Source organism: Gracilinanus agilis, chromosome 3, assembly GCF_016433145.1.
Source record: "Gracilinanus agilis isolate LMUSP501 chromosome 3, AgileGrace, whole genome shotgun sequence".
NCBI lineage: Eukaryota > Metazoa > Chordata > Mammalia > Didelphimorphia > Didelphidae > Gracilinanus > Gracilinanus agilis.
Window position 1 is genome coordinate 119,099,237 of NC_058132.1, and position 26,365 is coordinate 119,125,601.

A 26,365-nucleotide genomic window follows, 5' to 3' on the forward strand; every position below is an offset into this window, starting at 1 on the left:
TCTCCCTTCTCTGAGAGCCATCCCATATAATAATACTTTTTAAAGACAAAAAACAAATCAAAGCAAAACCCAGAAAAAAATCAATACAAGGGGCAGCTGGGTAGCTCAGTGGATTGAGAGTTAGGCCTAGAGTCGGGAGGTCCTAGGTTCAAATCCGGCCGCAGACACTTCCCAGCTGTGTGACCCTGGGCAGGTCACTTGACCCCCATTGCCCACCCTTACCACTCTTCCACCAAGGAGCCAATACACAGAAGTTAAGGGTTTAAAAAAAAACAAAAAACAAAGAAAAAATCAATACAACTAATGGATAACTTAGGAAAAATTTAAAAACATGTATAATATGTAATAGCTATGGACTTCTCATCTCCAGAAAGATAGGAGATGTCCCCTCATATCTCTTCATTTGAGTTGTGCTTGATTTTGATAATTTTGTTACATTTAAATTTTATTCTTATGTATATGGTTGTTCTTCCCATTTACATTATTATAGTTATTGTATATATTGCATTCTTACCTCTGCTTGCTTCATTCTCTATCAGTTCATGTAGATTTTTCCATGCTTCTCTGTATTTGTCACATATATTATTTCTTATTGCGCAGTAATATTCTGTTATATTTATATATTACAATGTTTAGCTTCCATTTTCAAAATGACTTTGTTTCCAAAAGTGTTGCTAAAAATATTTTGGTATATTTGGGGACTTTTCTCTGATTAGTGCTTTTTTGAGGCATGAGTCTAGTAATAGAATCTCTGGTTCAAAGGGTATGGAAATTTTAGTTACTTTATTTGCATATTTTCAAAATGGTTGTATGATTTTACAGCTCATCAATAATATATTAGTGTATCTATCATTCCTCCAACATTTAGGATTGTTTTTTTGGGGCATCTTTGCCAATTTTTAAGGTGTGAGGTAAAACCTCAGGATTTAAATTTTTTTCATTTCTATAATTAATACTAACTTAGAGCTTTTTTTATATGGTTGTGCATATTTAGCAATTTTTTGTTAACTGTTCATAACCTTTGACCACTTATCTGTTAGGGAATAGCTATTGGTTAAAGTTACATCTATTGATATCTATACTTTGTTTATATATTTTGCATAACAAAGAATTTGTCAGAAATTTATTGGAGAAATTTGATACAATTTTTTCTTTTTGACCACTTCCTTTCTTATTCTAAGTGAAGTAATTTTGTATTTGCAAAATCTTTTCAGCTTCATGTAATCAATGTTATCTATTTTATTTTTTGTAATTGTCTCTATCTCTTGTTTGGTTAAGAATACATCTACTCATAGCTTTGAGAGGTGTATGATCTGCTCTTGTAATTTTTTTATAGTATGATCTTTAATATTAAGGACATGTATCCATTTAGAATATATTTTGGAACATGGTGTAAGTTGTTGGTCTAAGCCTAATTTTTCCTAGACTTTTTAGTTTCTGCAGCAGTTTTTAATCACATAAGAAATTTTTACTTAAGTAATTTGTATTTTCTACTTTAAAAAACACTTAATTTTTCTAAACCTTTACCTTCCACCTTAGAATCAATACTGTGTATTGGTTCCAAGGTAGAACAGTGAGGGCTAGGCAATGGGGGTTAAGTGACTCGCACAGGGTTCATTCACACAGCTAGGAAGTATCTGAGGTCATATTTAAACCCAGGACCTCCCATCTCTAGGCCTGGTTTTCATCTATTGAGTCACCTAGGTGCCCCCTCAAGCATGGATTATTGAGTTTTATTGTTACTGATTCTCTCTTGTCTAGCCTATACCAGTGATCTATATCTGTGTCTTTTAATCAATACCAGGTCATTTTGATGACTGCTGCTTTATAATATAGTTTAAAGTCTAGAATTGATTAATATTTTAGATCTTTTATTTTTCCAAATGAATTGTTAATAATGTATAAAATTCTATAAAGTATCCCTTTGGTCATTTGTTTGGTATTGTATTAAAAAAATAAATTAACTTTAGTAGTATTGTAATTTTTATTATATTGGCATGGCCTAGCCAAGAGCATTGAATATTCTTCTTTCAAGTTACTCTTTATTTCTTTAAGGACCTCTTTGTAATTGAATCTTTACAAGTCTTTTATGTGATTTGGTAGGTTGATCCCCAGATTTTTGTAGTTATTTGGAATGTTTTCCTTTCTGTTATTCTTATATAGATATGCTATTGATTATTGAGGGCTTGTTCTATAGCCTGAAACTTTGCTTAAGTTATTGTCTTAATTAAAATCTTTGCTGATTCCCTAGGATTATGTGTGATATTATTATCATCATATCATTAGTAAATAGGAATGGTTTTATCTTTTCACCTATCTTTATGTCTTCAATTTCTTTCTCTTGTCTTATTGCTTTTGCTAGCATTTCCAGAACTATACCAAATCACTCCTATATAAATTGAGAAAGATTCTCATGGATCCCCATTGCACCTGATGATTGCTTTTAGTTTTAGATATTTTTTATGATGCCAAAAAAAGATCCTAATGCATATAGTATGTAGTGATTTTTCAAATTTATTTATTTAATTAATTTAGAATATTTTTCCATGGTTACGTGAATCATGTTCTTTCTCTCCTCCTTCCATCCACCCCCTCCCATAGCCAGTGAACAATTCCACTGGGTTTTACATGTCATTGATCAAGATATATTTCCATATCATTAATATTTGCACTAGGGTGATTGTTTAGAGTCTACATCCCCAATCATATCCCCAATGACCCATGTGATCAAGCAGTTATTTTTCTTATATGTTTCTACTCCCACAGTTCTTTCTCTGGATGTGAATGTCGATCTTTCTCATAAGTCCCTCAGAATTGTCCTGGATCATTGCTTTGCTGCTAGTAGAGAAGTCTATTATATTCAATTGTGCCCCAGTGTATCTGTCTCTGGGTATAATGTTCTCCTGGTTCTGCTCCTTTCATTCTGCATCAATTCCTGGAGTCCATTCCAGTTCACATGGAATTCCTCTAGTTCATTATTCCCTTTAGTACAATAGTATTCCATCACCAACAGATACCACAATTTGTTCAGCCATTCCCCAATCAGCGAGCATCCCCTCATTTTCCAATTGTTTGCCACCACAAAGAGCACGGCTATAAATATTTTTGTACAAGTCTTTTTCCATATGATCTTTTTGGGGTATAAACTCAGCAGTGGTGTGGCTGGGTCAAAGGGCAGGAAGCAGTCTCTTAACATCCTTTGGGCATAGTTCCAAATTGCCTTCCAGAGTGGTTGGATCAATTCACAACTCCATCAGCAGTTTATTAATGTCTAATCTGTTAGGTGTGAGGTGGTACCTCAGAGTTGTTTTGATTTGCATTTCTCTGATTATAAGAGATTTAGAACAATTTTTCATGTGCTTATTGATAGTTTTGATTTCTTTATCTGAAAATTGCCTATTCATGTCCTTTGCCCATTTATCAATGTCTTGATTTTTTTGTACAATTGATTTATCTCCTTCTACATTTGAGTAATTAGATGTTTTTTTGTCAGATGTTTTTGTTATAAAGATTTTTTCCCAATTTGTTGCTTCTCTTCTAATTTTGGTTGTATTGGTTTTGTTTGTACAAAACCTTTTTAATTTAATGTAATCAAAATTATTCATTTTGCATTTTGTAATATTCTCTATTTCTTGATTGGCCTTAAAATCTTTCCTTTCCCTAAGATCTGACAGCTAAACTATTCTATATTCACTTAATTTACTTATAGTTTCCTTCTTTACGTTTAAGTCATTCACCCATTCTGAATTTACCTTGGTGTAGGATGTGAGATGTTGATCTAAACCTAATCTCTCACATACTGTTTTCCAATTTTCCCAGCAGTTTTTGTCAAATAGTGGGGTTTTGTCCCAAAGGCTGGGATTTATCATACACTATTTTGCTAAGGTAATTTATCCCAAGACTATTACACTGATCCATCCTTCTGTCTCTTAGCCAGTACCATATTGTTTTGATGACCACTGCTTTACAGTACAGTTTAAGATCTGGCACTGCTAGGCCACCTTCCTTCACATTTTTTTCAATATTTCCTTTGATATTCTTCTTCTTTTGTTCTCCCAGATGAACTTCATTATATTTTTTTCTAATTCAGTAAAAAAGTTTCTTGGTAGTTTGATAGGTATGACAGTGAATAAGTAAATTAATTTGGGCATGATTTTAATTTTTATTTTGTTAGCTTGTCTTACCCATGAACAATTAAGGTTTTTCCAATTGTTTAGACCTAGTTTTGTGTGGAAAGTGTTTTGTAGTTGTGTTCATATAGTTCCTGTGTTTGTCTTGGCAAATAGATTCCTAAATATTTTATATTACTTAGGGTGTTTTAAATAGAATTTCTCTTTCTAACTCTTGCTGCTGAGATGTGTTGGAAATATATAGAAATGCTGATGATTTATGTGAGTTTATTTTGTATCCTGAGATTTTGCTAAAGTTGTTCATTATTTCCACTAGGTTTTTAGTTGATTCTTTAGGATTTTTTAAGTAGACCACCAAGTCATCTGCGAAGAGTGATAGATTAGTCTCCTCATTGTCTATTTTAATACCTTCAATTTCTTTTTTCTTCTCTGATTGCTACTGGCTACTGCTAGTGTTTCTAGGACAATGTTAATATAATAGAGGTGATAATGGGCATCCTTGTTTCACTCCTGATATTATTGGGAAGGCTTCTAATTTATCCCCATTGCAGATGATGCTTGTTGATGGTTTTAGATATATACTGTTTATTATTTTTAGGAAAGGTCCTTCTATTCCTATATTTTCTAGTGTTTTCAATATGAATGAGTGTTGCATTTTATCAAAGGCTTTTTCTGCATCTATTGAGATAGTCATGTGATTTCTGTTGGTTTGGTTGTTGATATGGTCAATTATGTGGATGGTTTTCCTAATATTAAACTATCCTTGCATTCCTGGTATAAATCCCACCTGGTCATAGTGAATAATTCTTGTGATGTCTCTTTGCTAATATTTCATTTAAGGTTTTTGCATCTATGTTCATGAAGGAGATTGGTCTGTAGTTTTCTTTCTCTGTTTTTGATCTGCCTGGCTTTGGAATCAGTACCATATTTGTTTGCTTATTTTGTCAAATAGTTTGTATAGTATTGGAGTTAGTTGTTCTTTAAATGTTTGACAGAATTCACTTGTGAATCCATCAGGCCCTGGGGATTTTTTCTTGGGGAGTTCTTTGATGGCTTTGTTCAATTTCTTTTTCTGATATAGGATTATTTTTCTATTTCTTCTTCTTTTAATCTAGGCAGTTTATACTTTTGTAAATAATCATCCATATCTCCTAGATTGCCATATTTATTTCCATATAATTGGGCTAAATAGTACTTAATAATTACCTTAATTTCCTCTTCATTAGAGGTGAGGTTGCTCTTTTCATTCTTGATACTGTTAATTTTGTTTTCTTCTTTGTAGGGTTTTAAGCATAAAAGAGTGTGGTATTTTAAGCGTAAAAGAGTGTGGCAATTTTGTTAAAGGCTTTTCTGTGTCTATTTAGATAATTGTGTGGTTCTGTTCCTTTAAAGAAAGGGATGGGCTTCATCAGATGTATGTGTGAATTTAGGGGTAGAAGGATTCCATTCTAGGCATTGATGATGGTATGATTAAAGGCAGAGGGAAGGACAAGAATGGGTGTTAGAAATTAATTGAGTTTATATGATTTGAAAAGAACAAAATTGTTTTTGACACCTTTGACCTAATTTAGAGGAGAGGGAAGGAAAAGATGAGAGGAAAGAAAGAAATGAAGAGAAAGAGAGAGTCTGTATCTTCTCCTTTTTGACATATGAGTGACTCCAGCAAGCCACATCTACTGTCTTCTGTGTTAAGTTTTTTCTTCCCTCTCAGTTTCTTTTTATATCATATTTTTGTCCTTTTCAGTCCCTCTTATCATTGCAATGAAGACTGCAAGATATTTCAAAACCTTATCTGAGAAGTATGTACTGTCTTTACATACTTATATACTTTATATACATACTTTACATACTTATCAGTCTACATTAAATAACAGTTTGTGTCCCAGGGCTTCTTGTTTCTCATCTATTTATTTTATATATTTTGATGGGAAACATCTTGCATGAAAAGAGCTCACTTGCCTCGCTTATGAGTCAATTGACCTCTCCCTCCCATGATTTTTCATAACAATAAATGACATTTATCCCAAATTTGTGAACTGTGGCTCCTTTTACCACAATACCTAGTGATATGCCTGGGGAAACAAACCCCAAAAAGATTAAAGACAAAGGGAAAAGTTCTATATTTGGAAAAATATTATCAGGTGCACTTTTTGCAGTAGCAAAAAGTTAGAAATAAAGTAGGTCCTAATTCGGCTTAGACAATTGCGGTATATGAATGCAATGAAATAGTTCTATACTGTAAAAAATAAAGAATTTAGGGAAACTTGGAAAGAATTATACAAAGTGAAGAAAGCTGAACTAACAGAACAATATAAACAATAACTACTATAAAACGAAGAGAAAAAAATGCCAAAAGACATCATAACACAGATGATGATAACCTTGGAAGACTGCAGTCAGTTAGGAAGTTATTAAAATAGTCAAGGCCAGAAAAAATTAGGGCCTAAACTAGGATAGCTGCAGTGGGATTAGAAAGGAGAATTTATAGGAAAGATAATGTTCTGTTACCATTTAGAGGGCTTGACAGATGGGGTAAAAAGGACGATGAAGAGTCAGATAACTCTGGTCTAAGAAACTTAGGTTAACTATGACAAATTCTTTTCGACAGATTACAAGATCATGGAAATGACACGGATACAATACAGCTCAATTTCAGCCAAGCATTGGTCATCTTGGCTGATTTAAACTATAGGATCCACCCTTAAGAACAGCCTATGTAAGGCTTCCCCTCACCTGAATAAATTGTAGGACCTTGAAAAAGTGCATTGTAGATGTATAGCCACCCCCTTGTGAGCTTCCCGCTGTACAGCTGTAGGTGGCAGTAAAGGGCAAGGCAAACAAGCCTCCCCTCCCTCAGCCAGCTCCGTTAGCAACAAAGGGTTCCTCTTCCTCCAATCTGCTCTCAGAGGCAAAGCTTTTCCTCCAATCATCTCAGCTCCCAGATGCAGCATCTTCTTTCCTTCAGCTCATCAGGGAGGCAAGGCAGGCTCTAAGCTTTTCTCTCAACTCCCAGTTCTGTGGTTTTTTGGTTTGTTTTTTTTTTAATAAGCCATCTGCCCAGATAGACTCAGCTGGGCTTAGCTCTCTTCAAGCATCAGGGGGAAAGTCTCCGTTTCACTTCTGTCTTCACTGCCACTTCTGCTTTCCTGCTTTTTCAAGGGTCCTTATTCAACTGTTTCTCCCCCTTTTCCACCAATACACCTGCAAAATCCAAAAGAGGTAGCACCACACATACACTTGTGTAAACAACTCTAAAAAACTCTAAGTTATAAATGTTTAGGCAACCTGTATCAATGTTGAAAATTTCTATATCAGCTGGAAGGGAACTTAAGAGATCCATGCCTTCATTTTTTTTTTAACCCTTACCTTCCATATTGGAGTCAATACTGTGTATTGGCTCCAAGGCAGAAGATTGGTAAGGGTAGGCAATGGGGGTCAAGTGACTTTCCCTGGGTCACACAGCTGGGAAGTATCTGAGGCCAGATTTGAACCTAGGACCTCCCATCTCTAGGCCTGGCTCTCAATCCACTGAGCTACCCAGCTGCCCCCATCAGCAAATCTTTTTACCTGTGAAGTCACAGGTCAACCAAACACAGGCCTCAGACACTTCCCAGTTGTGTGACCCTGGGCAAGTCACTTGACCCCCATTGCCTACCCTTACCACTCTTCCACCTATGATCTAATACGCAGAAGTTAAGGGTTTAAAAAATGTAAAAAAAATTAAAAAAAAAAAACCAAACACAGCCCCACCATAGATATAGAAATATATATATATGAATATATATACACACATACACACATCTCATATGTATATAATAGAAATTGCATGGTACAGTAGATAGGGGACTATCACTGGGGTCGGGAGAACCTTTGTTTAAGTCCTATCTCTGATAAAAGCTAGTTTGGTGACCATGAACAAGAACAAGTCACCCTTTTGAAACCTAGATAAATATCTAAGAAAACAAGCTTCCCCAAAAAATTGCCTCTCTGCTTTGGCAGCAAAATTTTCTAGACCAGAATTCTCCAGATCAATGAAGTCACTGGGCTGGACTAAAAATGTATATTTATATAATATGCACACATATGTAAAGAAATAGGCAGCGTGGTATAGGATAGAGTTTTAGCCTTTGAGCTAGAAAGTGCTGAATTCAAATTACACTTTTGACAGATGTATACTGATTATATGAGCCTGGGCAAATGTCTTGAACTCTCAGTCCTCTGAGTAATTCTCTAAGACTGTACGTTGTAAAGAAGGGGCCAATCAGCATAAATATTTATTTGGAAGTTCAGATCCAAAGCATATATGTGTTCATCAATATATACATATATATTTTTATATAGATAAATGTGAATGTTTATGTTGTGTCCATCCTTTGCTGCTTTACCAATGGAGACTAGAGATGGCTGTAGCCTTGTGTGCTTTGAAAAGTTAAAAAGACAAGCCACTTGAAGCTGGAGTCCATGCCAGAATTTTCCAGAAGCTAGATAGTGAGGAATGAAGTACGGGAGAATCTCCTGAGCCAGTCCTGCATCATACAGACTCATCTATACATCAGCCACGTGAAAGTGGGTTTGGAAGGAAGCATGCTATATAAGAGACAACATTAAGTCTGAATTAATTTTCTTCAAGGACTGATATGGTAACGACATGAGGCAAAATAATTGTACTTCTGTTCTTACCATATATTTGTAGTCAAAATCCCTTTATAAAAAAATAATTGGTGTTAATTGGTTAAATGAGACTGGGGTTTTTCCAAATCCCCCTTACATCCAATGCCTTCCTTCCCTTTGTTAATTTTGTCCCATTTATCTTAAATATGGCTTGCTCTGTGTATATCTGTTTTCAAGTTATCTTCTCCATTAGATTGTAAGCTCCTTGAAGGCAGACTGTCTTTTGCATCTTTTTGTATCCTCAGCACTTGGCACAGTGCCTAACACATAGTAAACAATTAATCATGGTTTATTGATTGATTGGTGGCTAACTGTGGGGAAGTAACATACCAGAATGTGGGTTCAAGTCCAAAGTATTGAAGAAGAGAACTTCTTCATACTTTCTATAGGTAGAAAGGAATGTCAATACTTTCTTAAACTTCTCTTACAAGCTAGGAATGCAATCATGCAGTACCCTAAAAGGAGTAAAGTTGTAATAACTCATTGTCTGTTAGCTCAGTCAATTGACTTTTATAAACATGCAACTGCAATTAGACTGAGGTAAAATATTTTTAATCTTCTGAACTCTGATTTTCTAGCATAGCACTGGCAATGTTGTAGATATATTGTATAATAACAATGATAGCTAGCATTTATATGCTGCTTAAAAGTTTGGAAAGTGTTTTAAAACATGATCTCAGTTGATCTTTATGATAACCCTTTGAGATATCAGTCAATAAGCATTGATTAAGCACTTCATATATCCATTTATAGATGGATAGGTAGATGGTAATCTCAGGAAAGGCCTCCTGCTGAAAATGAAATTTTAGCTGAGACTTGAAGCAAATCACAGAAGCTGCACAGAGATATGGGTGCTATTATTATCTCTATTTTAGTGATGAGGAAACCAAAGCCCTGTAAGGTTGTGAGCTGCTCAAAGTCATACAGCTCATTAGTGACTGAGGCTAGGTAAGACCACAGGGTTTTCTGACCCAGAGTACAATCCTTTATGCATTGGAAAAAAATCAGAATATTAAAACTCAAAGGGCAACATGGGAATTGGGAATTAGAACTCAGATTTCCTGACTCCTAAGCCAGTGCTCATCCTAGTATAACATATGATATGTAGACTGGTTAGCTGAGTTGTGAGCTATAAAATATGCAACCTAGCTTGTGATTTGAGTATGGAAACTTATTTCACTGATATTGATCACTAACACCTCTGCAACCTATAGTCTAAGAGAGTTGTCTGGATACACAAGAAGGTTTCATGATTTACTGAGTTATCCATGGAATGTGTCAGAGGTAGGACTTGAACCTAGGTCTTTCTGACTACAAGGAATAGTAAAAAGCCAGTTTGGCTAGACTTTAATATATGTGTGTGTGTGTGTGTGTGTGTGTGTGTATAGAAATGGGAGTAATATAAAATAAGGCAGGTTGTAGAAAAGTTGTGAATATATTTAAATATCATTATCCATTATCCTTTATTTTCAACTTAGTGCCAGGCCACATCATGATTAAATCCCAGGACTGGGTCTTCTCCCCCTCCCTGGCAGCCCAGCAACTTTTATTCTTCTACCTATAGAATGAGTTGCTCAAAAAATTAAAATTCTATGTATGATAGAGCTTGGGAAATGGGAGAAAGAGAAAATAATGAAGCAGTTACCAAGGATAAGCAGAAAAGGACAGATCTTGGCAAAACAGTAGGAAAAAAAAGATGTTAACTTCCTTAAGAAAGGAATTTTGCCCTCATGTAGACTTTCAGAACAAAGACAACCTCCTTCATTCTCCAGAAACTACCAGTAAAATGTTCCTTGGATTTAAGGCAATAAATACTTCTGATGAAGTCCAGGGATTGGAGGGGGTTGGAATATTACTTTCCTAAAAGCTCACAAGCCTCTACTACTTTATTTCCCTGACATTATTGTTATTTGATAGAAATATGTTAATGATAAGAACCCTTGGGGAATTCTGGGAAAGTATTCATGGAATATACTGACATTCTAATAAAATTTGTTTAGTGTTGGCAATGACAAGTCACAAATATAATGAAAAGAGAACTTACCTTCTGAGTCCTAGCATGTTATAGACTCAGTTCTGTTGCTACTTCTATGACCATGGGAAAGTCATTTAACTTCTGTGGGCTTATTTCCTTATTTGTATAATGAATATAATACTAAGACAATTTACCTTACAGGACAGAACTGAGACAAGTGCAGAAAGCTATATCTACTGGATTATTTCAATTTATGCCCATAGCACATATTCTGGAGCTAATATCCCAAGTCACATTCACACTGACAAGGTTGGGTGCTCAGAACATGCCTACAAATTTAGGATGCTAAGGGTAACCCTGCAGGAATGGAGGGAAAGGGTTTGTTTTCCTAATGCTTTAGCTAACAAGCTCCTACCAGGTGTTTTCCTGTTATTATTGTCAGTTAATACGAATTAATCAGCCAGACTTAATTGTCAGAACGAAGTATTTTACAAAGTATCCCCAAAAGTCTATGATACACTTCCCTACAAGTATAAAGACAGCTAAGTAGAAAGTGGTCTCAAGCTTAGAGCACCTATGATGGAGTAACTCACTGCTCCTGGAAATTCTTCTCTGCATGATAATACTCCAGATAGCAGATACCTTTTCTGATGGACTTTTTAAAGAGCCAGGAAACCACATTCAATCTGTCTTTGGCTCCAGGTACAGAAATTGCCATCAGCTGATCCTGGAGTGACGGAAGGATACTAATGGGAAGTCCTTTGGACCTCTGGAGTCCGTGAGATTTTCCTCCAGTCAGTCAAGGGTGGGGAAAGCATAGAAGACCAAGACTAATATCCAGGCCCAGGGTTCTGCTCCTTTCTTTCTCTTCTCCTTTCCTTCCTTTTTTCATCTTATGATTCCAAGAGCTATTTGTTGGTGACAATTCCAATATGATTAACTAGAACTTCTTTCCAGATGGGATATATCAAAGGGTCAATGAAGAGGGATAGTAAAAGTGAAAGGTAAGATGAAGCAGGATGAAAAAAAAATGAGCTGATACTATTGGTTGCTGGAGGGTAGAAAGTATAGGGAGAAGGGCAATGACAGGACTATCTAACCCTCATGGACTCACTGAATTTCCTAGTAGGAAAGGAAATCAAAATTATCTAGTTCTATCCATTCAGGAAACTTAGTGGTTAAATGACTTGCCAAAGGTCACACAATTTGGACTATTTAGTAATTGTCAAGTTTTTAATTTTGGTTTCAGTCTCAATCCAGTGCACTTTTCACTACACTACACTGCCTCTCCAAAACCAATCAGTGGTTTCTTATGTATTCCAGGAAAAAGTCCAAAGTTCTCAGGCTAGAGTTTATGGACTATCTATTTCTGCTAGGCCATGCACCATTCCTATAAAACATTCAGGCATTCCCACCTTAGGCCTTTACCCATAATGTTCTATGGCTACTTCTAGATCTAAATCTACATTTCCCACAAAGTATTCCCTTTCCCCTTCTTCTCCAACTAATTAAGTCCTATCTTTCAGGACCATGTAAAACCCTACTTCCTTCATAAGAAAATCCATGACAACTCTTCTTTGATCTTTTTACAACAGTTATTACTCAGTTCTAACTCATTCTGGTCCTTAAGCACAGTACAAGGAAGTGAATTATTAACTTGCTTAATATGTCTTAGAATCATAGATTTAGAGCAGTAAGGGCCAGACATAAACTGGTTCAAATCCTTCATTTTACCACTAAAAAAGGGGGGAAAAGTTGCTCTAGGTATTGAGGTGATTAAGTAGCAAACTCAGGATTTGTCCAAACTACAAATCCTGAAAGGTTCTTGTATGAAAGTATTATCTCTTAGACCCCACTTTGCATTCCTTTAAGTATTACTCAGTTCAGATGGAACAAAGTGAAGGTTGTGTGCTGAAAAAGATTATGACATCACTGATTCCTGGACCTAGAGCAGGAAGAGCCATTAGGTTATCCAACCCCCAACCTCTCATTTTTCAGTTAAAGAAACTAAGGTGAGAAAGATGAATTTATTTCTCTAAGACCCCAGAGGTAGTAAGCATCATAAGTGGAATTTGAAACTAAGACCTCAGAGTCCTGGTACCACTTTGCTTCCTAATTAAAATAAATAGTTAACATTTATATAGCCCATACTGTGCCAGGCATTGTGCTTAGCGCTTTACAATTAACAATGAGAAAAGCTAACATATAATCCTTACTATGTGCCAATAACTGTGCTAAGTGGTTTACAATTAATGATAAATGTTAACACATATAGCACTAGCCATAAACTTTATAATTATTGTTTCATTTGAGACAACACAGCCTAAAGACCCATTTTACAGTCGAGGAAACTACGGCAAACAGAGATGAAGTGACTTGCACAGAGTCACAAAGCCAGTGTCTGAGGCTGGAGATGGAGGTGGAGGAGAGGACATCCCCACCAAGTTCAGTCTCGTGTTCACGACACGCATCCTGGGAAGACTGGCATTGCAGATAACAAGATCTAAGGACCTCCCCAGCCCGGTCAGGGGTAAGCTCGGGGCTGGCTGCTGGGGCTCAGGGTCGGCTGCCAGATCCGTTCTCTCTGTCCCGCCGGGCAACTCAGCAGAGGACAGGACCGAAAGCCCGTTAGGCACTTGGGGGCCCGGGATAGGACTCTGCTCCGGATTACCGCAGCCGGCAGACGTGGCCCCACCCTCCTCTTGCCCAGGCACCTACTCCCCTCGGTCTCCCCGGCTCGGCTAGCGGGCCCGGGAACTTGGCAAGACTTAACGCGCAGGAACGGAAGTGACGTTTTCCCGCGGTTGAGCGCGGAGCTTTTGGTGCCGGGCTAGGGGTAGAGAGGTGGGTGGAGACTCGGTTCTCCGGGTTGTTGGGTTATTTTCGGGGGAACGTTTAAAGTTTTCTAACGGGAGCCGAGAGAGGACTAGAGGCGTGTGGTGCGGCGCGTTCACGAGGAAAGAGCGCGTGCGCGCGTGCTCCTCTTCTCCCCTTGCCTCCCACCCCATCATCGCCCCTGCCCGTCAGTCAGTCATGCCGCCCAAAGCCCCTCGGAAACCGGCTGCTTCGACCCCAGAGCCGCCGCCGCCGCCGCCGCCTTCCCCTCCCCCTCGCGAGGAGGAATTGGAGCCAGACAGTGGCCCAGAGGAGCTGCAGCTTGTCAGGTGAGAGAATTGGGGCCCGAGCCGCTCGGGGAAGGGGGGAGCCCATTGGACGCCGCGGCGTACAGGGAGGGGCTGGCTGCTCGTCGGCGCTGCACCCGGGGCCCGATGGGGTCAGTCACCCGGAGGCGGCGGCCCTCCTCCACCCGCCCCTGCCCCGGCTGACAGCTGCGAACGTGGGTCATCCGGCCACTGGGACGGGGCTTCTTGGTGGCGGACTTGGCCCCAGGTTGACAGGTGGGTGGGGCGGGCCGGGGTCCCGGGGAGAAGAAGTGACAGGTGGTGGCTTCTCTCCCTTTCCAGTTGTTGAGGAAGACTGCTAGGGTGGGTGAGGATGGTGACCGTGCTTGGAGGTCTCCGAGTGAACCTATGCTTACTCGGGAAGAGAGAACATTGCTTCCTCCCTAGAGTTGCCCAGGATTCTGTTGTATTCAGTATGTTGGAGTTCGCTAATTTTTGGGGTCCGTGGCAATGCAACCTGATTTGATATTTTAAAAAACAAAAGAAAACACAACACACAAACCCACCGACAAATCGTGTATTGAACGCCTGGGTATGTATATCATACCTTGCCACTTCCTGTAGAATAAAGCTAATTAAAAAAAAAAAGTATCGGTTCCTGTTTTGCAGGAGCTTATACAGTGTGTGTACGGAGGGGTCAATTACTGTTGGAATTGAGGGCACAGTCATCTAATTGCCTGCAGAGAATGAAGGTTCACACTTTTATAGTATTACAAAAACTGCAGAGAAGTTGTGAGAAATGAACCCTGTCTGGTGTGTATTGCAATGCTTGAAGATGTTTAGGTGGGAAATGTAAAATTATTTGTAGTATTTTGTAAGGAAAATAGCCCATTAACAGAACTTTACTACTCGGTGCATGTTTAAAACTCTTGTGAAACACTTGAAATAATGTAATTTTCAGGGCAAACACTTAAAAAAAAAATAAAGCTGGCAGGGATTGCCCTACTGATTTGTTCTTTATTTTTGTTTCCTTCCCCAAATTTAGATGAAATTTATCCTTGTGTGTAGGTCTGCATCAGCATGTGAAAATTGACTGATTTTAAATTTTTTGTGGATAGAGACACCAATGTCACATATCCTTTAGTATAGTTTTGTAGAATGTTTAATAATGCCTTACTGATACTCACATGGAGTTGTTTACTTAGTGAAATCTTTATGTGAGCAACCCTAGTGGATACAGTAGAATATAACAGGGTCATATTTAGTATGTTACAACTTCTTAGTAGTTTTCTTCTTTGTATTTTTTCTTTATGTTTGAGATTGAAAAGCATATACTTAGTATTTTTATTTTTCAGTAAATCATCCAATAAACATTAATTCAGCACCAAACACTGTGCTATTATGCACTTGGAATACAAGAAAAGCAAAAGACAACCCCAGACTTCAAGGACCTCACCATCTAATGGGGGAGAAAGCATGCAAATAGCTATGTACACACAAGATCTACTTAGGATGGATTGGTGATAGTCAACTGAAGCACCAGCTTTAAAAGGGGATTGGGAAAAGCTTTTTACAGAAGATGGGAGGGATTTTTGGCTAGGACTTGAAGGAAGCCAGGATTCACTTTCATTTAAGTTTACAGCTTTGCTGAAGCACAATGGATGCTAGTATATACAGTTAAAAAAACAAACAGTAAACAGTTATCATTGGGTCCTATGATGGAGTTAATATTTAGTTTGTTTTTAATGGACTTAAATATATGATCCTATAGCCCAATTAAAAATATAAGAAGAATGAATACAAGAAGGCAGATTTTAGGTTGTGCTGTAGCACAAAATGCCTTTCTTTATTTAGCTAATCAAGCAGTTCTATTGCTGTTCCTAACACTAGTAATTCCTATTTGTCATGGGCAGACAGCATACAATACAAAGGCACTACAGAAACTGCTGGGAAAACCAGAAAGCAGTTAGCAAAAAATTGGTTTTTAGACTAACAGCTTGCATCACATACCACAATAAGATCAAGATGGAATATGACCTAAATATAAAAGGTCAGAAAATAATAAAAATGAGTAAAGTAAGGTTTTTTTTTTCCCCCTTTCAGGAGAATACTTAACAAACAAGGTATAGAAGAGATTACAAAAGATAAAATGGATGATGATTTCAGGTACATGAAATTGAAAACCTTTTGCACAAACAAAATCAGTGTATTTAGAATAAGATGGGAAATTGTCCTTTGGGGGAAACACTTTGCATCAAATATTTTCTAAGCTATATAGAGAGTTATTTCACAGTGTTTAAGTTGTCAAAGGATATGAACCAAAGATTCTCAAAAGAGGTGCAAAATGTTAATGACTATATTTAAATTGCTCTAAATTAATAAAAGAGAAATCATTCAGAAAGCATTTTAGTAAGTTTGTTCATTATTATATGTGAGACACTATGCCAAGTGCTGATGAAACAAAGGCAAAAATGAAACACAAATGTAATTCAAAATAACTGAGGTTTTACTTTCTGCCTAGTAAATTGTAAAAGATGAGAATATGTTGGAAGGGATTTGAGAAGAAGGTACATTACTACATCATTGCTGGATCTGTGAATTGATCTGTTTATCACAGAAAATAATTTGTAATTATGCTAAGAAAGTGACTAAAATGACCATAACTTTTGACCTAGAGATCCTGATGCTAAGCATGTATCCTAAGGAGGTAAAAGATAGAATGTACTACATATACTAGAATACCCATAGAAGTACTTTTTTTTGGTAGCAGAGAACTGAAAACCAAAGTAGATTCTCATCATAGCAAAACAAAGTATGAAAGTGATGGGATATTAATACTTTATAAAAAGAGGCTTCTATGAATAACTCGGAAGTAAACAGAACTGGAAGAAAACATGTGCAGTAACTACAATAAAATGAAACAGAACTCTGTTAATTAATTATATTCACTAAGCCTACCTACTGAGAATTCTACTCCCTTCTTTGAAAAGGGGGTAGAATGTTGCATAAACTGTTAAACACAATGTGCTGGTTGATTTTGTTAAATTCCTTTTTTCCTTTTTAAAATCAATTACTAAATATCTCTTAAGTCTTTATTATGTGCCAAGCATATGAAAAGGGAATGACTTTCAGGGTAGTGGGGAAGGGAGGGATATTTTAGAAATAATATATGTAGTAAAAAATTTCTATAATAATAAAAAACTGTCTAAAAAGCAGTATTTTCCTAATGCCTTAAGAATTGATTGAGAATATGCAAGGTAATTACAAACATCCAAGATGTAATTGTGAACTGGCTAAAAAGAATAGAACCTTTTTCTCCCTATCAGCTTATATTCTTTGAAGGAAATTAAAATGACAGTACTTTTCCTTTAAAGTATTCCTTCAGATTTCAAGCCATTCAAAATTCAGTTTACCTTTATTCCTTCTACTGTCATAATCATAGATAATTAAACTTTAAAATAGTTCTTTTTTAACTTTAAAATTTCTTTTCAATTACATGTAGAAACAATTTTTGACAATTGTTATTTGACATTTTGTGATTCAGATTTTTTTCCTCCTTCCCCCATATGGCAAATAATTTGATATAGATTATACCAGTGCTATCATGTAATACATATTTCCATATTCTACATGTTGTGAAAGAAGATACACATAAAATTTTTTAAAACTCATGAAGGAAATAAAGTGAAAAATTGCATGCTTTGATTGCATTCAGACCCTTAACAATTCCTTCTTTGGCTATATATAGCATTTTTCATCATGAGTACCTTGAGGTTATTGCCTTGGAACCTTGCTTTGATGATTATAGTTTAAATCATCATATTCAATTATCATATGGTATTTCTGTTTCTATTTACATTGTTCTTCTGGTTCTGCTCACTTAACTTTGCCTTAGTTCATATAAGTCTTTTCAGGTTTTTCTGAATTCATCCTGTTCATATGTTCCTTATGGAGCAATATTATTCCATTACAACTATATATCACAACTTGTTCAGCCATTCTCCATTTGATGGACGTCTCCTCAGATTCTAGTTCGTGCCCCTACAAAAAAAACTGCTAAAAAATATTTTCGTACAAGTAGGTTCTTTTATCCTATCTCAGAACTCTTTGGGATACAGACCTGTATTCCTGGTATTCCCGGATCGAAGAGTATGCATAGTTTTATAGCCCTTTAGTTATGGTTCCATATTATAAAATAGGAGTTCTTAAACTGAGTTCTGTAAGCTTGTTTTAAAAATAGATAGATAGAGAGATAGATAGATAGATAGATAGATAGATAGATAGATAGATAGATAGATAGATAGCAGTACTTTANTAGATAGATAGATAGATAGATAGATAGATAGATAGATAGATAGATAGCAGTACTTTAAATATAATTGGTTTCCCATATATAATTCTATATATTTTATGAATTTAAAAACATTCTTCTGAGATGGGATCCCTGAATTTTACCAGACTGTCAAAGAGGATTCTATGACCAAAAAAAGATATGAACCCTAAAGTTAAAAACCCTAACTCAAAAGTTATCCACTCAAATGAGGCAGGTATATTCTAGCCATAGAGGGAAAATTTACTTTGAGGAGTAGTTCTGTGCCTTGACAGCTCATGAACTGACAGGGTCTCATTCTACTCCAGCAGTTTTGGTTTTGTCCTTGTTACTAGAATCTTGACTCAACTGAGTTAATTGGAGAAAAACTACCCTTCATTGTTAAATAATCAAGCATTTTGATATGGATTTGAATCAGTCAGCAATAACATTTTAGCCATAGCTAGATTTGTACAAACACTTTAAAGGTTCCAGAGTGTGTGTATGTGTATATATATATATATATATATATATATATATATATATATATATATACATATATATATATATATATAAAATATATAACAGATAAAGAAACTTGAGGTGAGAGATGTTAAGTAGTCTAAAGTTACAGTTAGTAATTACTTGAGTCAGGGTTTGAACTCCAAGTCTTGTTCTCTATCCACTATGCCCACCTAGTTGCCACTATTGTATTAGTTTCTTTGGGTGGAGGGGACAAGAAATGGAAGGCTGAATTTTGTTAGGAAAGAGGACAGTTTTCCTGTAATGATATGCTGCCCTTTTTTCCCCCAGAAGTAAGTAAATTAAATAGAACAGATTGAGGGGAAAGTAGAGTCATGATTATAGCTTTGCAGTACATATTATTTGGTCAAGTGAAAACCGAAAAGTAGATTAATAGTATATTGCTCATATTCAAGCATACATACTTTCCAGTGAAATTTTTAAATGAAATGGATTTTGTTAACAAATCACTCAAAGTTTGATTATAGTAATATTACTTGTAGTCTTTTTTCTTCATCTCTGCTTCTCAAAATACTTTTTCCCTCAATGACCCTATTTGGTTACCTTAATGTCTGTACTGATGAATCATGCAAGCAACTTTGTACCATTGTGATATGTGGTAAAGGAAAGATCAGAGAAAGAGAATGAAAAAATATATAAGCATATGTAGACTATACATAAAATGATATAACATTAAAATGCTTTTGTAAACCTTGAAGCACCATATAAATGCTATTATAGTATTATACAAAGCACAAATTTTTAGATAGTAGGAATGGAATTAATAATACTTATGTCATTTTATTTTTCAGGTTGTCAGTAGTTGTCTGAAAGAAATGTTTTACTTTATCTTTAGTTTATTTCTCTATGCCTTTTATATACTTATTTCTGTCAGGCTTGAATTTGAAGAAACAGAAGACCCTGATTTTACTACATTATGTCAGAAACTAAAGATACCAAATCGGGTCAGGAAAGAGGCGTGGGAGAATTGGGAAAAAGTTTCTTCTATGGATGGAGTTTTGGTGAGCATATTTCTCTTAATTTTAAGATTTTTATTAAATCTGGTCACAAATGTTGAATATAGTGTTTTCTTTAGTGAGATGATAGGTGTTGCTAGCCTGTAGCGGAGAAAGTCCATAAAATAAGTCCTATAAAATGGTACTTTTTTCTTTTCTTTTGACTATAAGACCATAAAGAAGTGAGTTAATTTGTGTTTTAGGTTCTTTTGAAGGTACTCTTTTAGAGTAATTAAAAATAATTTGTTGTTTTTTGTACGTCACCAATTCCTTTATAAAAAGAAACAAATCAATCTCTAGCATTCTAAAGGTCTGAACGTGTATGAAAACAAATTGCTAAAAGAAAAGTGGTAGAATATAGGATGTCCCAAAATTTTATGTTAGACTTTTGGGAATGTGATCTTAGTATTATCAATAGTAACTTCCAATAAATGATTGTATGTATATTGCTACCTTTTGGGCACTTTGATTTTTTTAAAATTAGGTGTTCTCTGATATTTTTATCAAGGAATTTTAGTTCTTCTGTTCTGAAAGTTGTAAATATCTAATGTTGGGGAACCAAGGAAATGGACTTGTGATTTAGAAGTTATAGATGATCCCAGATCAAAAATACTTATTTGTACATTAGTCATTTGGAAGTAATAAATAGTGTTTTATATGCATTGTTGGTAGAGTTGTGAACTGATCCAACCATTGTGGAGGGCAGCTTGGAATGATGCCCAAAGAGCTTTAAAATTGTGCATACCCTTTGATCCTGTAATTCCACTACTGGGTCTGTATCCCAAAAAGCTAATAAAGAAGGGGCAAAAACCCACTTTTACAAAAATATTTATAGCAGCTCTTTTTGTGGTAGTAAAGCATTAGAAATTGAGGGGATGCCCATCAATTGGGGCATGACTGAACAAATTGTGGTACATGTTGGTGATGGAATACTATTGTGCTATAAGAAATGTTAAGTAAGATGATTTCAGAAAAGTCTGGAAAGATCTGAAGAACTGGGAGAACATTGTATACAGTAGCAGTAATACTGTATGATGATCAACTGTGAAAACTTTGCTATTCTCAGCAAACAGTTAATCCTGAAAGACATGATGGGGAATGCTATCCACCTCCAGAGAAAGAACTTTTGAAGTCAGATTTTGGGATTTTGGTTTTGTATAATTGTGTGCTTACAATAATGACCAACATGGAAGTGTGTTTTGCATGATAATAAAAATGAAATTAAAAAAATAATAAAAGAACCTGAGCAATCAGATATGTAGAAGGAGAACTAAAAGAAAGTAGTATCTTGAAAATCTACAGAGAAGAGAGTCTTGAAAAGAAGAGGGGTGACTGATAGTGATTTTCTTGATCATCTTTTTCCCCCACTGGTTCAAAAACATTTTAAATTTTGTCCAGGAGTTTGGCATACTGTATTTCATATATCAAAATTGTGTTGCCTTTGGCATGGATTTTTGATTTTGCTTGATTTAAGTCAAGATGCTCTTTCTGTTTCTTCTTTATTGTTATTAAATCTTTGATTGTGATAATAAAAGTCCAAATGTTGTCATTTCACCATTAGGGATAGAGAAAATAGGGAAGTTTTGACAGATCTTTTTCATTTTTTATCTGTTTACTTTTTCAGGTTTCATTCTTAAAATACTCTTGAAAAGACCTAGCTTATTGGGGGGGTCTCACCAAATATAAATTTATTTCCCTTTTGCAATTTCTCACAATTTCATTAATTCATAATCTTTCACCATCCTTGGACAAATCACTATCTCTCTGGAGTCTCAGTTTCCTCATCCATCAAATGAAGAGATTTGATTATATAACCTATGAAGTCTCTTCCAATTCAAAATCTATGATCCTATGTAATTTCAGGTTTATATCATAAGCTGATGTTTCCTTTGTATGATATATCTTACTGCTTGGAAAGAAAAAATATTTGCTGGCTGATGCTGTTTTTATTTTCATTTGACTTCCTTGAAGTGATTTGATTTATGTAAGTTAAACTTCAGTTGAGGTTTAAATTGGTTTAAACGAAACTCAGTTTTTTATTTTTTATTTTAATAATAAATTTCCATCTAAGTTTTCCAAAGTTATATAATCCAAACCATCTCCCTCCCTTGCTCTCCTTCCCCCACCCCCAAGCCAGTAAGCAGTTTAATCTGGGTTATAAATATATTATCACACAAAACATATTTCCATATTATTCATTTTTGTAAGTGAATAATCTTATAAAACCAAAACCTCAAACACATACCCAAATAAACAAGTGATAAGTCATATGTTTTCATTTGCATTTCTACTCCAACAGTTCTTTTTCTGGAGATGGATAGCATTCTTTTTCATAAATCCCTCAGAATTGTCCTGGATTGTTGTATTGCTGTTAGTAGCAAAGGCTGTCACATTTGATCATTCCACAGTATTGCTGTTACTGTGTACAATTTTTTCTTGGTTCTGCTTATTTCACTCTGTATCAGTTCATGTAGATCTTTCCAGTTCTTTTTGAAATCATCCTTTTCATCATTCCTTATAGCACAATAGTATTCTATCACCATCATATACCACAATTTGGTCAGCCATTCCACAATTGAGGGACATCCCTTTGGTTTCTAGTTTTTGCCACCACAAAAAGCACAGCTATAAATATTTTTGTACAAATAGGTCTTTTCCCTTAACTAATGGTTTTTATATTAATGATAGTTTCTTATGAACATATGATTTTTGAGAGACTCTTTCTTACAAATGGCTGCTGCCCTACCTTTACTACAAATCATGCCATCTGGTGGCTTTAGAAGGAACTTGTATGCTGGTTTACCAGAGGAGCTATTGCCTTGGGTACCTCTGCTTCCTTTAAAGCCTTCGTCCCTGCTTGTAGACCCTTCATCCCCATTTCTTCTCAGAAGTTCTGATCCAGAGAGATTCTTATCTCATTCTGAAAACTGGGAGGAAGGGAAAATCCTGTTCTTTTATAGGGTGTGTATAATTTTGTGGAAGATAAAAGTATTCTTTGACTAGAAGTGTGACCATGTACAATCATGTAAAGTATATTCCAATTAGTAAAAAACTTTAAAAAAATGCTTAAATCTGCATTCACATCTTTATCAGTTCTTTCTTCAGAGGTGGATAGCATTTTTCAAAATTATCTTGGATTTTTGTATTGTTGAGAAGAGCTAAGTTGTTCATAGTTAGTCATAATACAATACTGCTGTTGCTGTGTACCCTGTTCTCCTGGTTCTGCCCATTTCACTTCACCTTAGTTCATGTAAGTCTTTCTAAGTTTTTCAGAAACCACCCTGCTCATTGTGTCTAATAGCACAATAATATTCCATCACAATCATACTCCTCAACTTGTTTATCCATTCCCCAATTGATGGGTATCCCCTCATTTTCTGATATTTTTATTTTTTGGTAAAGCATATTCTTTTATGAGATCAGAATGTACTGATATTTTAAATAACACTATTTGGCTTGTGTTCTCTTTTTTGTCTTACATGTTTTATGTTTAAAAAGTTATAATTTATAGAATTCCACTTGGTTTTTTGGAGGATTGCATTGAGAATATAATATGAATGAACTGAAGAATATGTTACCTTTGCAACATCTCTTAAATATATTCTCTTCTCTCTTCTTACACTGCTACCATTCTCCACAGGCCCTCGTTACCTATTGCCTAGACCAGTGTTGGCAAATGTTTTTGAGTTCACATACCCATACTTCAAGCTGCCTGTGAGCCCCTCACATTACCCCACAGAACAGAGGGAGAAAGTGCTTGCTTTGGGTGGCTGGACAGAGGGGAAGGGCATGCAAAACAAAATGTCCTCGGGTGCGAGGAAGATGGGGAACAGAGCAGCTCCCACCTTGCCAGCCCAGCAGTGTGCCAATACTTTGCCAATGTTGGCTTAGACAGTTGTAAGAAAACTAGTGGTTCTGCTTGCCACAGGTCTCTCCTCATTGTAATCCATTTTCCATTCAGCCACCAAAGTGATTTTCCTAATGCATAGATCCAACCATGTTATTACTCCAGACCCTCACCATGTAAACTATGGTGACTCCTTATCACTGATCTCCAGGATCAAATACAAATTCCTTTATTTGGCATTAAAAGCCCTTCATAACATAGCTCACTTACTTTTCTAGTCTTCTTATGCCTTACTCCCCACCATTATTCTTTGATCCGTTGGCATTGGCCTCTAGTCTCTTCCATGAACAAGATTGGTTTCCATCTCTCAGCTCTGGGCATTTCCTCCGGCTATCCTTTGTTCCTGGAATAGTCTCTTTCCTCAACTACCTTCCTTCAAGTTCCAACTAAAATTCTTTCTTCTATAGCAGTGATTCCCAAAGTGGACGCTACCACCCCCTGGTGAGTGCTGTAGTGATCCAGGGCGGCGATGATGGCCACAGGTGCATTTATCTTTCCTATGAATTGCTATTAAAATTTTTTTAAAATTAATTTCCAGGGGGCTAAGTAATATTTTTTCTGGAAAGGGGGCAGTAGACCAAAAAAGTTTGGGAACCACTGTTCTGTAGGAATCCTTTCTCAACTCCTCTTAATACCAGTGTCTTTTCTCTCCTAATTATTTCCTATTTATCTTTGTGCATTTGTTAGTACATATTTGTTTTTTGCATTAAATTGTGAGCTCCCTGAGGCTGGAGCTGTCATTTGCCTCTTTTTGTATCCCCAGTGCAATGTCTAGCACATAGTGGGTAGATAATATTATTAATTGAACATCTCTATTCACAAGCCATTTAAATAGATAGATTTAGAAATGGCCCAGAAAAATCTGTTATCCAAATACTATTGTTAAAATAAAGATAGGCACTGTCCAAGAGAAGCTTTAGGAATAAATTACATGTAATTGTAGAATAATCAATCAACAAGCAGTTATTAAGTATCTGCTATATGTAAGACATTGTGCTAGACCTTGGAACTAGAGAAACAAAACTAAAACAGTCCTTTCCCTCAAGTAGCTTATATGTAATATAGTGAAATAAAATATATTCCAATAAGTAAATATAAAAAAGTAATTTCTGAGACCCCTTAATAGCTGGGGGAAGGCCTTCTGTGAGAGATGACATTTCAGCTGAGCTCTAAAGAATATTAGGGATTCTGAAAGGCTGAGGTGAGAAGCCAGTACATCCCAAGCTTGAGGGACAGCATAGCTATGGAAGATAGAGTGCTCTGTCAAAGGAACAGCAAGTAGACCAGTTTTGTGGAAATAGAGATTGTGTCAAGGGAGTAAGCTGTAAGAAGCCTGGAAAATTAGGCTAAAGCTAGAAAATAAGGGGCTTTAATAACCAAAAAGGGGGCTTTATATTTTATCTTAAAAGCAGCAGGGAGCCTTGGGAGCTTTTTGAGCAGGCTGTATGTATAATAATTAGATTTGTGCTTTAGTTATATCAATTTGGCAGCCATAGGAAGGATGGATTATTAGAGAACAGAGTAATTATTTGCTTGCATTAGTATAAGCTAGAGTTGGTAGGACTTGAACTAGGATGATGGAGGTTTTAAATGTAATGGTGGCTGCATTACTGAAGAGGAGACAGATAGCAAAAGTTTTTTGGAAGGTGATAGAATTGACTATGGACAATAGTTTTGATTTAAGAATTTTTAATGACTGCCATTTTTAGCTCTTGAGAGGCAAGAAAATTATTTCTTCATAAATGAAAGCATATGTAATCTTTAAGAAATTTTTGTGATTTTTTTTTACACAAAGTAAAATGTGATACATATTCACATAATTACATATACATGAATACCTATGTGCATACACACATCTATGTAGATAGGAGGGTAGTATATGTGCATGTGTGTGCCCATGTACACATATGTATGGAGTATATCCAGAATGCTTTCCTCTAAAGCATATCACATAGTCTATGACTTAGAGTTTAATTTGCCCAAGTTCACAGAACTAATAAGTGGCAGAGATAGGATTTGCACTCAATTTTTCCTGGCTTTGAACCCAGCAGGGCATGCAGAGGATAATTCCAGATACTCTTCCTGCCCTCCCCTCCACTTAGTCTTAGAGTTATAATTTTTACTTTTTAAGCTGCATCCTTTTTAACACTTGGAGACCCTGCATTTTCTGTAACTTATTTTATCTAAGGGAAAAAAAATTGATGAAGGAAAGCAATTTGGAGATAAAGGCTAAATTTACTTGCTAATATTTAATATGCTATGCAGCTAAAAACATTTTTACTCCTACATATAGAGATTTTAGTTAAAAAGTGTTTGGTAATTGAAACATCTCTACCAATTGTCTGTAAATTTGCAATTTTTCTATTCCCTTATCTAGGCAAACTGGTTTACCTGTTCTTCATGTACATCATTCATTCCTCACTAGCACAGTAGTCATTGCAACCTCTCACAGACTCCATGTCTGGAATGCTATCCCTCCTTACATTTGCTTCTTGTAGTGGCCAGGCTCTTTTAAGACTCAGTTCAGTGCTCCCTTCAAGAGGCCTTTCCTGGTTCCCCTTCTCCAAATTATTTCTATTTTGCATATATTTTGTAATAAAATGCAACAAACAGTGCCTGGTACATAGTAAGTGCTTAATATTCTTTATGTTTGTCTGTCTGTTAATCTATCCATCTATCTACTTAAGTATGTACAATTTAGAATCACATAGGA

General features: G+C 35.9%; 1 protein-coding gene across 1 annotated transcript in view; it reads left to right on the forward strand.

Annotated features, from left to right (window-relative positions):
• The first annotated feature begins 13,636 nt into the window (after nt 1-13,636).
• The window catches only part of RB1 (RB transcriptional corepressor 1), a 148,955-nt gene continuing 136,226 nt past the window's right edge, over nt 13,637-26,365 (forward strand). Inside the window, exons 1-2 of the mRNA XM_044668231.1 lie at nt 13,637-13,940; nt 19,625-19,751. Coding sequence (XP_044524166.1) covers nt 13,810-13,940; nt 19,625-19,751 — 258 coding nt within the window. The 5' untranslated portion in view covers nt 13,637-13,809. The remainder of the gene's footprint in view (nt 13,941-19,624; nt 19,752-26,365) is intronic.